Source organism: Mobula birostris, chromosome 6 (assembly GCF_030028105.1).
Source record: "Mobula birostris isolate sMobBir1 chromosome 6, sMobBir1.hap1, whole genome shotgun sequence".
In the NCBI taxonomy this organism is placed as follows: Eukaryota; Metazoa; Chordata; class Chondrichthyes; order Myliobatiformes; family Myliobatidae; genus Mobula; species Mobula birostris.
The window spans coordinates 173,330,074-173,347,773 of NC_092375.1; the positions used below are offsets into that span (position 1 = coordinate 173,330,074).

The 17,700-nt window shown below is 39.6% G+C and overlaps 1 protein-coding gene across 1 annotated transcript in view; it reads right to left on the reverse strand.

Moving 5' to 3' along the window:
• The window catches only part of kalrna (kalirin RhoGEF kinase a), a 734,185-nt gene that overhangs the window by 267,810 nt on the left and 448,675 nt on the right, over positions 1 to 17,700 (reverse strand). Inside the window, exons 22-25 of the mRNA XM_072261937.1 lie at positions 14,746 to 14,928; positions 13,948 to 14,066; positions 10,266 to 10,332; positions 5,067 to 5,176 (exon numbers count right to left, since the gene is read on the reverse strand). Of these exons, the coding sequence (XP_072118038.1) occupies positions 5,067 to 5,176; positions 10,266 to 10,332; positions 13,948 to 14,066; positions 14,746 to 14,928 (479 nt within the window). The remainder of the gene's footprint in view (positions 1 to 5,066; positions 5,177 to 10,265; positions 10,333 to 13,947; positions 14,067 to 14,745; positions 14,929 to 17,700) is intronic.

Genomic DNA, 17,700 nt, shown 5'->3' on the forward strand with positions numbered 1-17,700 from the left:
TTCCCTTTTTCCTCCAAACATAGTGGTGTGCATTTCTGCCTAAAAGTTAATTTTTTTTCTCATCTGTCGACAGAACATTGTTCCAGAAATATAGAACATCCATGTGGTCTTCTGCAAACCTGAGACGTGCAGCAATGTTTTTTTCGTGAAGAGCAGTGGTTTCCTCCGTGGTGTCCTTCTACGAACTCTACTCTTGTTCAGTGTTTTTGTTATAGTGGACACATGACCTGACACTTTAGCAAGTTTTAGAGATTTCTGCTGGTCTTTCGCTGTACCCTTGGGTTCTTTTTCACCTCCTTCAGCATTGCATGTTGTGTTCTTGATATGATCTTTGCAGCACACCCACTCCTGGGGAGAGTATCAGCAGTACTGAGTTTCTTCCATTTGTAGACAACTTCTCTTATTGTGGACTGATGAGGTCTCAGGTCTTTGGAGCCACACACATCAAAGTTGCTGGTGATCACAGCAGGCCAGGCAGCATCTCTAGGAAGAGGTACAGTCGACGTTTCAGGCCGAGACACTTCATCAAGACTTTGGAAATGCTTTTGTAGCTGTTTCCAGCTTCGTGCATCTCTAAACTTCTTCTAAAGTGCTCTGAAAGTTGTTTTGATTGAGGCATGGTCCACATAAACAGATTTTTCTTGAGAACAGCAGGCTCTGTCAGTAACCTGCCTTTGTCTGTCTGTTTTATAGGGCAGGGCACCTCTACAACCAAAATCTCCAATCTCATATCATTGATTGGAACACCTGACTCCAAATAGCTTTTGTAGAAAGCATTACCTACTTTTTCCAACAAATACATGTAATATTGGAGAATTTTTCTCAATAAATAAATGAACAAGTATATTTTTTTCTGTTATTTATTTAATTGGGTTATCTAGTTTTCCGACTTATGTGAAGATCTGATCACATTTAGGTTATATTTATGCAGAAATAGAGAAAATTCTACAGGGTTCATATCATTTTCAGTGGGGTTCTTGTTGCTGTGATTCACTGGTATTACTTTCATGAGTCAAGGCACTGAGTATTGGCCAATTCCCATTCTCTAACTCGAAGTCATGAGGTTAATTACAATGACTGTTCCATTACCCTGGTGAAAATCAGGTGATAGAGCACAAAATGCCGGAGGAACTCTGCAGGCCAAGCAGCATCTATGGAATAAAGTACTTTCAACATTTCAGGTCGAGACATCAACTGTACATTTTTCCATAGATGCTCACTGGCCTGCTGAGTTCCTCCAGCATTTTGTGTGTGTTGCTTGGATTTCCAGCATCTGCAGATTTTCACTTGTTTGTGACAGAGCACAACTCAGGTTTGCATAGCCAAGCTTCTTTCAACATAAACTTGCTAAGACTTGAGGTCAGTTCGGTGACAGTGGAGTATTTGCTGGTTCTGGAATATATGCTAAAGTTCAGCTCAGAAGAGTGATAGGGTGTTTATTTAAAATATGTGGAGAATTTTAATGACTTTGAATATAGAAAGGAGCACAGAGTAACAGCAGACTAAACCATACAGGTTAGCTCAAATTTTGACTTTTTAGATGAGTCACAGAAATAGCTGACATTGAATATTTCTTCCAAACAAACTCCCTTTTTGACTGACCTACTAGGGAGGCACACATTTGAAAAACAAAACATAGATATTGGGAATGAAAAACTCAGCAATTTGGTCTGCTTCTGTGGAAATGGCAACAGCTTGGGGTCTGTAACATCCAATTCTGACAAAGGGTTGCAGACTCAGAATTTTCCAGCATTTTCTGTGCTGTAATCAGGCAGGAATATATCTATTTCTACCATAGAGGTGGAAGTAGATGTATTTCCATCAGGCTAAGTATGTATTCTCTCTGGGCTTCATGTCAATGGGCTCTGCTCTGTGCTGAATTGAGGCCGAGCCTGAGCCCTGCTCCGGGCTTCATGTCAATGGGCTCTGCTCTGTGCTGAATTGAGGCCGAGCCTGAGCCCTGCTCCGGGCTTCATGTCAATGGGCTCTGCTCTGTGCTGAATTGAGGCCGAGCCTGAGCCCTGCTCCGGGCTTCATGTCAATGGGCTCTGCTCTGTGCTGAATTGAGGCCGAGCCTGAGCCCTGCTCCGGGCTTCATGTCAATGGGCTCTGCTCTGTGCTGAATTGAGGCCGAGCCTGAGCCCTGCTCCGGGCTTCATGTCAATGGGCTCTGCTCTGTGCTGAATTGAGGCCGAGCCTGAGGAGCCCTGCTCCGGGCTTCATGTCAATGGGCTCTGCTCTGTGCTGAGTTGAGGCCGAGCCTGAGCCCTGCTCCGGGCTTCATGTCAATGGGCTCCGCTCTGTGCTGAATTGAGGCCGAGCCTGAGCCCTGCTCCGGGCTTCATGTCAATGGGCTCCGCTCTGTGCTGAATTGAGGCCGAGCCTGAGCCCTGCTCCAGGCTTCATGTCTGTGGACTGACTGTCATTCTGAATGCTATTTGCTCACTTTTATTATTTGCAGAATTATTTTTTTCTATCCGCACATTGGATGATTGATGCTCTTTTCTTTTTTATGGGAACATTTGGGTTTCTTTGTTTTGTGGCTGCTAGAGTTGCCAACTTTCTCACTCCCAAATAAGGGTCAAAATGAGCAGTCAAGTACGGGACACGTGTTTACCCCGAGAAAGACTACCATGACCATGAAGCCTTGCACGGGCACCTGTGTCTGCATGCATGACGTGTGCATACATGACGTGCGCATGCGTGTACGTGCCGATTTTTTTCTACAAATTGGTTTTAATCTTCCCGACTGTACATACATTATTTCTACTTTATATAGGCTGTGTATTTATCATATCATTCTTGCTTTTACTATATGTTAGTGTTATTTTAGGTTTTATGTGTTATTTGGTATGATTTGGTAGGTCGTTTTTTGGGTCTGGGAACGCATGAAAATTTTTCCCATATAAATTAATGGTAATTGCTTCTTCGCTTTACGCCATTTCGGCATGAGAGGTTTCATAGGAATGCTCTACCTTAGTAGGGGAAATACAGGACAAGGGTGGTCCCATATGGGACAAACCAACTTAGCCCAATATACAGGATGTCCCGGCTAATACGGGACAGTTGGCAACCCTAGCGGCTGCTCGCAAGGAGATGAACCTCAAGGTTGTATAATGTATACATCTTTGACAATAAAGGTACTTGAAACTTTGAACATAGAAGCTCATAACAGTTATGGAATGGAACACTAAGAGTTGGACCATAAGAGTTCACATCAGTGAATGGAAGAGCAATCTAACTAGTCACAACTCTGCTCTCTCACCACAGCCCTGTAGTTCTTTCCTTTCAGACATTTATCCTGCTTTCTGTGAACCCTGTAACAGAACTTGTCTCCACTGTTAACTCTGAACATGAATTGTGACTTTAAGACTGATAATAAATTGGGTATTTAAGATGGTGCCCAGCTGCCTGCGGTCTCTGTTGAGATTATGTTTCAGACTTAGTTGTTTTTTAAGTTTGTAAGCATGGTTTTGGGAACAGAGAAGGGAGTTAGGGGTCAGGTTAGGGATTAGCGACAGGGATGTGCAGGAATGAGAGGTTAGGCCTCCAATCTATGCTTGAAGGCCAGCGACATGGACAAAGGACAGCCACAGTCTAAGCCTCTGTTCCGTGCTTGAGGGCCAGTGACTCAGACATATGATGAAGGATAGCCATAGATAACCTTAGAAAAACAGCTGGAGGAACCCATCTGTGGAGGGAAAGGAATTGTCAACGTTTCATGTCAAGTGTCTGCTTTAAGATCCCAAATATCTGCAATTCCTTTGCCCCCACCAGCCCCACACCCCCTCCACCCACACCACAGCTGCTACTGAACCCACTGAACTCCTCCTGCAGTTTGTTTTTCTTTGGTCAAGATTTCATCATCTCAGTCTTTTGTGTCTTTATTTACATCCTATTAATACTTCCAATCTGGCATCCTACTTTCAATGAATTGTACACATTTCTTTGCAAAATGTAACACTTCACATTTCTCACTTTAAATTTCCCATGCCAACAATCCACTATTTCTACCAGCCTTAGGCCCTCCGTTGTTCGAGGTCGACTATGGATATTGTGTCCTAGCCGGCTATGTGATAAGCAAGCCAGGGCAAGCTGTTGCCCAGGTAACGGACTCCCCCTCTCCGTACAGCTGACGAATCTAAAGGAACGGCAGAGACAAATCTAAAGGAATGGCAGAGACTGATACAGTTTGGCACCAGCGGTGTCTCAGGAGTTGCCAGTCAGTGTTGGACTCAACGTAAGACTGCCTTAGGGATTCCAGCTCCAGACTTTTCCTTGGGATTGACTCCCGAAGCTTTCCCCAGGAGCAAGTGTAACTGCAAATTAGCAGAGGTTTGAGATCAGAGTTTTCCTTCTCTTTGATGAGCCGTCAAACATGGCTGACAAACCCCATCTGCTCAGACATTTATTATTATCCTCCTTAGGATTCACTACATCAAATTTAGAAGCTATACCCTGCAAACAGGACAAAATCATTAATGTTTATTAGGAAAAGCAGTGGTCCTAGCATTGAGTCCTGGAGCATCCACTGATAACTTCACCCCAGTCTGTAAAACATTTTTTACCACTACTGTTTCCTGTTACTTAGCAATTTTTTTGTTCTGCCATAATAGATCTTTATATTCCAAGTCCTTCAATCTTGATGGTAGGCTTGTTATGCAATCTTACCAAAAGCTTGCACGAAGTAAATATATATTATACAATTATAATATTTTATATATATATATATTTACAACATAATTTTCTTTTTCATTATGAACTTGACTGTTACTCATCACAATACTCAGTCAAGTTAGTCAGTCACAATTTGACATAAACAAATCCATTCAACCTTTCTCTGCTTAATTCACTGTCTAAACGATCGCTGATTTCGTCCTAATTTCACTCTAGTGTACAGTGAACCTGTCTTTCTATTGATCAGCAGGTTACTGGTTTAACAAAGCCTATCAGGTATGAAAGCAAAAGGGGGCAACACTCTAAGCTTCACAGCGTCCAATGCAGAGAAGCGGGGAGAGTTTTCTGTGAGCTGTTGGGTCAAGACTGAGTAGTTATTCAACACTTACTTGTTATGGAAGTCATAGATCTCCTGAATGTTTCCAAATATAATATGTTCCTTATTAATAATACCCGGTGGGATTTCTTCCACTCCACTGGTCATTTCCCAGAAATAGCTCTGAAAAGTATTAAGAAAGAATACAGATAAATATTTGCACACTTGATATTGTGAATTTATTTCAGATTACAGTGCTCAGTATGCACGTTTGCATATGAGTGTCTGTGCAGTGCCTTTTGATAATGCTGGTTTTTAAAAAATATTCAGCTTATGTTCCCACTTAAATCAATCAGTTTCTTGCACATGTTGTTATCCCATTTAAACATTTTTGCAAAAACAATATCCAAAGCCAAGTAGCTCTTTACTCAGGTTGATTTTTTTAATCAGAATATTATAGAAATACAATTGTACATTTATGATACACCATTCTAAGTCTGATTTCAAATCTTTGTGCAAATTCTACACAATATTTCACAAAATTTGCGGAAATGAGTGAGAAAGCTTGCACAGAGGTAAGAAAAATTTGGGGTTGTCTGCTTTGATAATAAATGCACTTTGAATCTTGGGATTAGCCTTTCTTACTAAATTCCATAGCTTCCACAGCTACACACACTGAAACATTAGTCAAGTTTATCTACTTTCCTTCTCAGGAGGTGTGTGAGCAGGAAAGCAACATAAGATGGATTAGCAACAAATCATTGAAAGGGTGATTCAACAAATTATTTCTTTGCGTTATTGTTCTCACTTTTAAATACTGGACTGAAGGAAACTGAGAAAGGAACCTGTGCGGGACCCCAAACTGCTTTCTCAAGTTTGCTCCTACTTTCTGGAATCATTTCACAAAGAAGCCGTTGCAAGCATTAGTTATGTAGGGAAAGTATATTAAAGGTACAATAAATATTAACAACAAAAAGCCAAAGAATAACTAAATTCAGCTGGTTTTAAAATCCATAACCAAGCATTGTATGATTTAAGTGATTTTGTCTCTGCCAATGCAAAGAAGGTCAAACTGCTGCAAATAAGCTAGAATGATTCTGAGAGTGGAAAACTTTATTCTGTTTACACATTAGTATTTCTAGACAGTCATGCTGGAAACAATAAGTCTGCTTTTTAGATTTATGCTTCTATTATTATCACTTGCAACAGGTTAATAGTTTGAAGATTTTGATTCAGTATATCCTTTGAATCTTAATAACTACATTAGTGCATCTTTGAAAATATGTAAGTTATTAGAGGTCAAAGAAGAAAATGTATAGATAAATTACAGAATTGGTTAAGAGAAACATGTATGGGTCCATTAGCTGCATCCTCTCCGTATGCATTACATCATTTTAAATACTTTTATTTGGTTATCTTTCAGCCTTCTTTTATCTGTAGTGCCCTGATAGTCATTTTCATAACCAGAGCTATAATTGGTCCTCAAAATGTGCTCGAACCAAGGGTTCAGTCATGTTTAGCATTACTAGTCTGCTTTTTAATTTATCTCATTAGAAAGAAACCTCATTACTTGTTTTTCTTGCTTTCTTTACAGACTTGCTAACCTGTAATATGAATTATAGTAATTGATGCACTTGTGACCCAAAATCAGTATGTTGCTCCTTCCTTTTTGTACATGCATCTTCCAAGCATTCTGTGATTTCTCTATTCTTGTGTAAAGCTGCTGCCTCTCACTACCTGTGTTTAATCTTAACTGCTAATTATTTCACTATTCTATAAATTAATTAATGTCCTCATTTAATCTGTCTCAATCCCTCACAGATTTAACTACACCTCCTATCCCCTCCACCCAACAATCACCCACATATCTGAAAATTGTGCGAATAGCACTGGTCCACTGTATCCATAATTCTCCCTTGATTATATACAAAATATATTAGTGACGTGGAAGGATAGAATGCACCTGTGTTTTCCGATGGCATGAAAGTATGTGGGAAGGGTTGTGATGGGGTTATTAGATCTTTTGAACTGGATATACAGTACATAGGTTGAGAGGGTGGGCAAAACTTGGTGAAATTAGTTTAATATGGAAACTGTGAGGTTATGCACTTCCGTAAGTGGAATGTGAAGTTAGTAAATGGAGAAAGATTGCAGGCGAGCAAAGTACAGAGCTATTTTGGTGTTCTTGTGCACAAAGGTTAGCAGGCAGGTGCTGCAAGAGATCAGGAAGGCAAATGACTCATTAACTTTTATTGAAAGGGGTTGGTGTTGAGAAATAGGGACCCATTGTTACAATTGTGCAGGATGCTGGCAAAGCCACATCCAGAGTTTCCTTCCAGGTGAGACAACACTTCACCTGCGAATCTGCCGGGGTCGTCTATTAGTCTGGTGCTGCCGGTGTGGTGCCCTCTATATTGTTGAGACCTGTCGTAAATCAGGGGACCACCTCAACAAACACCTCCGCTCCATCCGGCGAAAACGGAACTTCCCAGTAGCCAACCATTTTAATTCTGATTTCCCCTTCTCGTTCCAACATGTGGGTCCATGGCCTCCTCTTGTGCCAAGATGAGGCCACTCTCAGGGTGGAGGAGCAACATCTGAAATTCTGTCTGGGTAGCAACCAACCTGATGGTATGAATATTAATTTCCTCTTCCAGTAAAAAAAGTCCCTCCCCCTCCCTTCTTCTTCTGTTCCCCATTCTGGCTTTCTTACCTCTTCTCACCTACCTATCACCTCCCCCTGGATCCCCACATCCTTCCCTTTCTCCTGTGGTCCACTCTTCCCTCCTATCAGATTCCTTCCTCTCCAGCCCTTTATCTTTCTAACCCACCTGGCTTCACTTATCCTCCTTCCCCTCCCCCCAGCTTTTTAATCTGGTCTCTTTCCCTTTCCTTTTCAATCCTGAAGAAGGGCCTTTGCCCGAAACATTGACTGTTTATTCATTTCAACATATGTTGCCTGATCTGCTGGATTCTTCCATCATTTTGTGTGTGTTGCTCCAGAGTTTAGGTCCTCTTATTTACGAAACAAATTAATGGAATTGGGTCAGTTCAAAAAAGATTTCCTAGGCTAGATCCTGGGATGAGAAGATTATCTGATCACAAGTGCTGAAGAAATTAGGACTATATTCTCAGGAGTTCAGAATAATTAGGGGTGATCTTACTTAAATATTAAAGATCCCGTATAGGATAGACATCAAGATGCTTTCATTATTAGGATAATAAGTGCAAGATTTGGGGGCAGTCATTTAAAACATTAGAGTGTAAGAACCTCTTTAAGAGAGTGGTGAATCTCTGTAATTCCTTCTCTCAGAGTTGTGGAGTCTAGTTCATTAGGAGTAGTTAAAGAGGATACATTTTTGAAAGATCAGGAAATAATGGCTTTGGGAACTGGCACACAAGAAGAGCTGAGGCCTAGGCAGATCAGCCATTATCATATTGAATAGCAGAGCAGGCTTGAAGGGTGGGCATTTCCTTAGGCCTCTGTTGGTCAGGGTTGATCATGGATGTGACATCCTAGCTGCCTAGATACGCAAGCCAGGGCAGTACCATATGGAGAGTAAGCTGTTGCCCATGTAGCAAGATCCCCCTCTCCACACAATCGATGAACCCAAAGGAACGGCAGAGATCGATACAGTTTGGTACCAGCAGCATCGCAGGAGTTACCAGTCAGCACTGTGTTCCCCGGAGTCTTAGGGACTCCAGCTCTGGACTTTTCCCTCGGGGTTTACTCCCGAAGCCTTCCCAATGAGTGGGTATAGCCACAAGGCAGCAGAAATTTGAGATCAGAATTTTCATTCTCCTTGATGAGTTGCTAACCACAGCTGATGAGACCCGTCCACCAGTTTTAAGGCTCCAATAATCCATTTTTGCCCACTCTCCTGTCAGGAGGAATGGTTCCACTGGGCTTAGTGGATAAGTCACACGTGAAGGCCAGGAACCGGTGACTGGTTTACTTCTGCATTTTTTACGTCGTTGTATTTGTATTTCTCTATATTGGACAGTTCCTTTGAATCTAAACCATATCACATGCCCTTTCTTTGCCTTCCATAGCCCCTTGCATTTTTATGCTTCAATGAGAGTTTAGCTGTCTTTTTGATTGTAGTGAAATATATTTTTCCTGTCCTGAAGAAGTGTCTTGGCCCAAAATACTGACTGTTTAGTCTTTTCCATAGATATGCCTGATCTTCTGAGTTCCTCCAGGATTTTGTGTGTGTTGCTCTGGATTTCCAGAATCTACAGACTTTATATTTTTCCAGTGCTCTGTGGAAAATGGTTTTAAGTTATCTAATTGATATTCCAAATACTGTTACCCATTTTACCACTGCAATTTGCAAACAGAAATTCAGCCTTTGTCCAATCTAGTAATTTAGTTTTTATCATTCTTATGTCCTTTGCGATCATTATTTAAAATATATTCTGGTCATTATTACCTAAATGAGAAAATCCTGCACGTTGCAGCATTTTCAAATTGGTTAGGAGATCCAAAAATCAAGGCACCCCTCATCTAAGTATTTATTTTTGCCCCATGTCTCATTTTAAAATTACGTTTAAAACTTTGAAGCAGGTAGTCATAGTAAAACTGACAGTTCCTTGGGAAGGCTGGAAGATTGGAGTGGGAGGTGTTTGAATGTAAGAAAGCCGAAAACCAGGAGCTGGTAGACCAGTGCCAGAGACAGGGGTGGAGGGCATGATGTGAACTGGGGTGTAGAGGTTTTTTTTGCCAGCTCGCTGTACAGATCCTACTCTCTCCTTGCCATTACAGGGGCTGCAAAGAAAAGAGCATCAGGACCATCACAGAGTTTGCTGAGCAAACCTCTAGATGGCTATGGATCAAGGCGTGTGACCTGTGGACCAATGCTGCTGGGACACAAACCAGGCCCTGATCAACCCTGGCTGGATCTCCTGAGCGAGAGTGTCTGATGTTGAAAGATCTAAAACACCCGATGACCTCATGTTACATTACTGAGTCTGAGTCTCAACACATCCTAGGATGTATCATAGCATCTTAGCATCATCATAGATTTCTACTTCATCTGAAATTAAACCTAAAGAGTCTCTTTACTACATTGTACCCTTCCAAAATCCAATTTGACCTATATTGTCAATTTTCCATTTCTGTTAAGTGAAAATAAAAGTTTAAAAGACATATCTGCATCTCAGAATATGCGCATGTTACTTAGTTAGATAATTCAAATCAACTTGTGTAAGATAGTCAGCCATTAGATCAAATATATATCTACGGCCTTTAAGAACAATGAGAACGGCATACCTCAAGACACTCGTGTAAATCTCGAACATATGCTTTTTCAGTCTGCAAGAGCTCAGCCATTATAAATCTGAAATGGAAATGGGAAGAAAATTTTGTTTGAAGCACAATTTGATATTGAAACAAATCTTTATTTTAATCTAAAAATTACAAATTTTGTTAAAGTTTTGGAAAATAGGAAAATTATTCCACATATTAACTACACATTAATTTATCAACCTACACCAAAATTTTATATCAAGGCTGTTTTAAAGCAATAATTTTTTTAAAAATTGATTCATGGGAGGTTTTCTATTTAGTGATATAAAAATAACTTGGTTTGAACCACTTTTCAATAATAGTGTAATTTTTATTGCAACTTGGGCCCAGATCAAATTCAAAGTAACTTCCAATTCCCATCCATTCCTTCTCCACAGAACAAAGTAACCAAGTCCAATTTGCTTCTGAACTTCTTTGTCACCACAAAGAACAAATATCTGCAAAGTTACTTTGTTCTGGCTGACTATCTTTACGATGAACTACTGCCCATGTGTGGTGATAATAGAAAATTGCTGGTGCAAAACAGCATTTCTAAAGGTTAACTCTTTGCAGCTTAACACTGAGTAATTAACAATTGCGGTTTAATATTCTCTACATATTTTCAAGGCTGTTTCATGGTGGTCAGCACTGGCAACTACAGCAGCCATTCTGTACTCACCAAGCTTCTTTAATAGTAATGTGATAAACAATTCATTGAGTTGCTGTTGGTGATTCTGACCGGGTGATGAATATTACAAATGGCATCAGTAGAACATATTGATCTTGTTCAAAATACGTAACTTAAAATTTTATATACCCATTTGTAAGCATGTATGCAGTGCTTCAGTGTACTATTCTATCTCAAAGATGGAACTTGAAACCACACAACACACCTCAATACCATCATAAGTTAAGATTCTGAACATTGTTAATGCTGATATCACCTTGCCAACCCTAAGTCTTCAAAACTGAATGATAATGCCATCACTAGGGTGATTAAAATCGACGTTGTTTTCTCTCTGTTCCAGTAGTGATGTAGCTTTCGACCTGAAACATTAACTCTGATTCTTTCCCTGCAGATGCTGCCTGACTAACCGAGTGTTTCCAGCATTCTCGGTTTTTATTTTAGATTTTTAGCATCTGCTTTTTTTCTCAACCATGTTTGAAATGTATAATATATCACGCTTATCAATAATGCAATCTATGAAGTAAATGTGGTTTGAACTCAAAATGAAATCATCTTCAAAAGTATAGAATTGATCTATGAATGCTGGAATGAACAGATAGAATGGGAAGAGTTGAAGAACTTCCATAAACCTAAACAAAACCAAAAACAAAATTATTTACCGGAAATACACAGTAGCTTAGGCAATGTTTTTCGTAAGGAGAATACAGTTAACATTTCAGATCATTGAACTAAAACTTTAAACTTCATTCTCTTTCTCCAGATTAATGCCTATCCATTAAATTTTTCAGTTTTTTTTAAAATCAGACTTGCAGCATCTGCGGTATTTTGCTTTTGGCATCACGAACATTTCAGTGTGAGGAACAAGGGTCAGTAAAAATGCTTTTAACTACAGTTGAGTGGAAACTAAATAACCGTGTGCATATTTTCGTTAAGAGGCTAAAATCTCCTGAAGTGTTCACAGTTTAGAACAATGACTAATGAGTTATTAAAGCAATCAAGTGGAAAATTCCACACATTCCAATAATGGCTGCAACACCTCCAACAATGATACTGCTATCCGAAGACCACAGTTTTTGAAAATAAAAATGAAAACTATTGCAGTAATAACTTGGGAGAGAATAAATCCTATGATGGATTAGTCTGGTCATCTATGTGTGATGCCACAGGAGACGGGCTCCGTCTTAAATGAATACTTCTTATCTGAAGTTGCCATGGAGAAGGTCATGGAAACGAGGGAATTCAGGAGATAGAACAGTGATGTCTTGAAATGAATCAACATTATGAAAGAAGGGATGCTGGCAGAGTTGAGGCACATAAAGGTAGATAAATTCCAAAACCCTAACCAAATATATCCTTGGATGTTGTGGGAAGCAAGGTAAGAAGATTCTGGGGCCCTGGCAGAATTTTGGTATCTCTGTTGGCACTAGGGAACTTAAGGTGGCCAGTGCTGTGTCGTTTTCCAAGAAAAGCTGCAAAGACAAATCAGGAAACTACTATAAGGTGAGTCGAACAGCAGTGGTGGGAATGTTACTGGAGGAACTTCTGAGGGACAAGATCTATCTGCATTTGTAATGGCCTGGACTAATCAGGAATAGTTCAGTCAGTCCATCATACTTAGTAGAGAAAGTGAACACAATAATTCATAAGGAACCAAAGGCACAGCTATCAATAAGGAGTATGTTACCTCAGCAAAAGGGTTAAGTAATAGTTAACTGCTGACTGTGAGAGTCTTCAAAAAACAAACATAAGAAAGGAGATTTGCAGATTCTTTCAGTAAGTTGCTGTAAGACTTTAAATGCTGGTACAATAAAATTGGAATGAGACATGTGAGGTATTCTATAAACAGTAAAGTCATTATTAGCACATTGTAGCTGCATCTACTCAATTGCACATACCTGAACAAAGTCACAGAAAATAAACAAAATTGCTCTCATTTTTCAAACAGTACATACGTAGAAATATCGGGACTAAGTAGCTGTTTCCCAAAATATCATTTAGGGTTTGCACACAATATTGAGTTACTTGAGAGCTTTTCTAATCTAAGGATCTAGGATTATTCTGCTTTGTCTGATGAAAACATAAGGAAGAGGATGTTAGAGTGGTAAGCAGATTAGTCTATATAAACTGAGACTATGACTGACTACATGATAACCCAGCACCCTAGTATATAGATGAGATTGCTAGGCATGTTTTCAAATCTGAAAAAGGCCATGCAAAAATTCAGTAAAGCAGAGGTGAAATCATAACCTCCATTGCTTTGCATCTTCAAATACCTTCCAAATTTTTGCCACACATTTTATGTCATAAAGTGATGATAACAGGCACATATTTATTTCAAATAGATTTTTCTTTATGCAGCTGTGGCTCTCTGGGCTATTCTTTAACCTATTCGAGTACTGTGTCAAAGTGCTTTTGGAAACAAGCTGAGGACTGGAGCTTGACTCTACAGCTTAGGACCCTAAAAAAACAAAAAAAAAGAATTCAGCTAGCTGAGTCACATGGGAAGGCAGACCTGATGTGGGAAGGGATATGATCAGGAAAAACTACTGCAAATTAATCTCTTGTGGCTGTTCATCATTCAATTAGATATTAATTCCATTCATTCACCTTTTGTTCAAATAATTATCAATCCCAGTTCTGTGATGTTTAGTTAACTTAGTCTCAGAACTTTACAGTGCGACCTGTTGATTCACTTTTATTGACCTAATAAAACTTGCACACATCTTGCTGCAGATTCTCGACTCTATTCATCTCAACTAATGCACACAGAGCTCGGACCATAAAAAATAAAGTTAAAAATGTATAGCAACTATACATTTTTAAAATAATGTATTATATTATACTGTCTTGGGCCATGTTTTTTCTCTCAAATTCACGCATTCTTTTACACAGGTAAAGGTGCTGTAAACAATAAAATCCAGTGTTTGAATCTTACTTTGCTACAGATAATCAATAGCACAACTACAGCTTCATCCTTACTCTTTCTTTCTTGCAGATTTTCTTTTCTCTTCATTGGCTTCATGGTTGGCATCTCTAAGTTTAACCTCAGGGTCAGTGAGACTTGCTGGAATGATATCTAATTCCAGATCTTTATTGTCCTGGGAGAAACAAACCAAACCAGGAGCTGCATTAGAAACATAGAAACATAGAAAACCTACAGCACAATACAGGTCCTTCAGCCCACACTATCCACAACAGCCCAAACCTTTCTGTCATCAGTAAACTTACTAATCCAACCCTCCACTTCCTCATCCAGGTCATTTATAAAAATCACGAAGAGTAAGGGTCCCAGAACAGATCCCTGAGGCACACCACTGGTCACTGACCTCCATGCAGAATATGACCCGTCTACAACAAATTCTTAGACATAATTTCCCTTATTAACAATAAAATAGTGCAGTTTCAATCTGGAAACTTTGTAACTGTAGGCTATGTGAAACTGAGGGGCAATGAATGCCCTTTTCAATAAGTGCTATTTTATGGCAAAGAACGGAGGGGCTGATATGAGTATCTGTGTCAAATTCATGGCCTTGAGTTATCTTTTTAATATCTCCCCTGTGACTTTTTCAGAGGGGCAGACAGATATCTCATGTAGACACATTGACAATTTTAAAAACTCACAGCATGGTGGTGGTAATGGAGTGGTTTTTTTTTGACAAATAACATACCTGGGAGCTTTACCATTCACCGGATGTTTTGAAGCATGGAGCCAGACACTCAAACAAAGTACTCACACCATTATTCATGCCATGATTGTGGTCAAGTGATCTTGCATACCTCTGAAGTAATTCCAAGGCCCTTTTCCAGAAAGGATCTGTATTTCCCCATTCTTAATGAGAAATCTCGATAGCGCTTATCCACAGCTGTGACCCATTTCTTAATTTCACAGGCATGAGCATGTCCCTTCTCCACAAAACTATCAGCAAGCTGAATGATGAGTTTCACCTTCTCCTTGGTTTGCTGGGTAGAGAGAAATCATTGTATCAATACGGACGAAGACCTTTTGGTTCTTTCAATTTAGAAAAGATACATCTTCTTGAGCCCCTTTGAACCAGATGATTAGTTATGGAGCATTTTGTATTTACCTTGTGACACTTTTGCATTTTGCAAACTTTTATTTTGGGATTATAATCTATTAACCATTCATTGCTTTAGAACTGACTGACATCCTGATTATCAGCTAAAGATATCAGAAAAATAAAACATAATAATATTTCAAAGCAGCTTAATGCCATTTTAAATTGCCATCCAAAGCAATAAAGAACAGTATTTTGCTTGTGTTCTTAACAACTAAGGTGGAATCTATTCTACTTGACCCATTGAAAATATAGATTCACCAGAGGCAGAAGTGAAGGCCTTCTAAAATGAAGGCCTCAGAGAACAAACCACCATGTTAGGCAGCATGCAGAACACAGGCTGTTCAAAGTGTTGCTAACATCTTTCAATACTATTTTCCTTACACTGAAAAGTAATTGGAGAAGTATTTAAAGTTCAAAGAACATTTATTATCCAAGCATGCATTTACTTTTGAGTCCATGATCCAGGAGCCTGTTAGTTGCAGGCCACGGTCTCATTTATAAAAATAACCATAGAATAAAATAATAATCTATTTAGTATCTCAAGCATATTCCAAAATTCGATCAGATTGTGGAGAATTTATACCTTGTCTCGCACCATTGTTGATATCATCACTGAATAAAATGTTAACATTAATGTTTTTTTCTGGGGAAATTGAATAAACCAAATATAAAATTACAGATCCATAATTCTTTGAAAGTGGTGTCACAGGTATATAGGGTCATAAAGAATACGTTTTGCACATTGGCCTTCATAAATCAAAGTTTTGAATACAAGAGATGGGATGTTATGTTGAAGTTGTATAAGACATTGGTGAGGCCTAATTTGAAGTATTGTATGCAGTTTTGGTCATCTACCTACAGGAAAGATGCAAATACGATTGAAGGAGTGCAGAGGAAACTTACGAGGATGTTGGTGGTTCTGTAGGGCCTGAGATATATGGAAAAGTTAGATTGAATAGATTAGGACTGAGATGTATGGAAAGGTTAGATTGAGAGGTGATTTGATAGAGGTATGTAAAATCATTGGGGCATTGATAGCATAAATGCAAACAGGCTTTTCCCACTGGGGTTGTGGGCTAAGGGTGAAAGTGAACAGTTTAAGGGGAACATAAGATGAAACTTCTTCACTCAGAGCACTGTGAGAGTGTGGAACAAGCTGCCAATGCAAGTGGTGCATGCGAGCTCGATTTCAACATTTAAAAAAAGTTTGGCTAGGTACATGGGTGGTAAGGTTGTGGAGGGCTATGTTCCCAGTGCAGGATGATGGGGGTAGGCAGTTTCGATGGTTTGGCACAGACTAGATGGGCTGAATGGCCTGTTTCTACACTTTATACAACTGAAGGAACACAAAGAAAATTTACAAGGACGTTGGTGGGTCCATAGGGCCTGAGATATATGGAAAGATTGAATAGGTTAGGACAGAGGTTGAATAGGTTAGATTGAGAGGTGATTTGATAGAGGTATGACTCTACGACTCTACAGGAAAAGTAGAAAGAGCAGAAACATAAAGTTGTGAAAAACAGAAAAATGAAGATGTAGTAGCAGAATATCATCGAGAGAGTAGCTAGCAGGAGCGATGGGATATTAAGGCCCTGGCCAAGAAAACAAAGGACACATGGGTCAAGTATAGACAGCTGGGGTCATGTGAATCCCTGAAGGAGTACAAGGGATGCAGAAATGTATTCAAGAAGGAAATCAGGAGGGTAAAAAGGGAGCATGGGAACTTTGATAGACAAGATTAAAGAAAATCTGAACGTATTTTATTCAGGGTAAAAGACTAACTAGGAAGGGAATAGGGCCCCTCAACAACCAAAGAGTTCACTTTTGTGTACAGCCGCAGGAGATGGGTAAGGTTCTTAATGAATGTTTCATCTCTGTTTTTAATGGAATGAATTGCCAGTGCAAGTGGTGTATGTGAGATCCATTTCACTATTTAAGAGCAGTTTGGATAGGTACATGAATCGTAGGGGTATGGAGCACCATAGTCCTGGTGCAGGTCGATAGAAGTAGGCAGTTTAAATAGTAAGGCATGAAGTAGATAGGCCAAAGGGCCTGCTTCTGTGCTGTATTTCTCTATGACTCTATAATGAGGAGAAATACATGAAGACCTTAAAACCAGGAAAAGTAAACAGTGAGATCTCGGGTATAGTCTGTATGACAGTCGAGGCAAATCTGGATGTTTTGAAAGAAAGTCAAATCTCCAGGGCTTGACTAGGTGTAGGAAATGATGGAAGAAATTGCAGGATATCTACTGGGATATTTGCATCATTGTTAGCCCAGGTGAGGTGCAATTAACTGTAAAGTAGCCTTTATTTCCAAACAGCAGCAAAGAAAACCCTGGAAACTATAAGCCACTAAGTCTAATATCTGTGCAGGTAAGTTACTGGAGGGGATTCTGAGGGATAAGATAAATGTACGCCTGGAAAGATAGGGGTTGATTACAGACAGTCAACATGGCTTTGTGCATGGGAGTCCAAGCCTCATAAACTTAATTGAGTTCTTTGATGAGGCAACCAAGAAAGTTGATGAGGGCAGAGTGGTAGATGTGGCTTATATGGGCTTCAGTAAAGCCTTTGGTAGGGTTCCACATGTAAGCTGCTTTGGAAGGTTAGATCACATGAAATCCAGGGAAAACTGGTTAATTTGATACCCA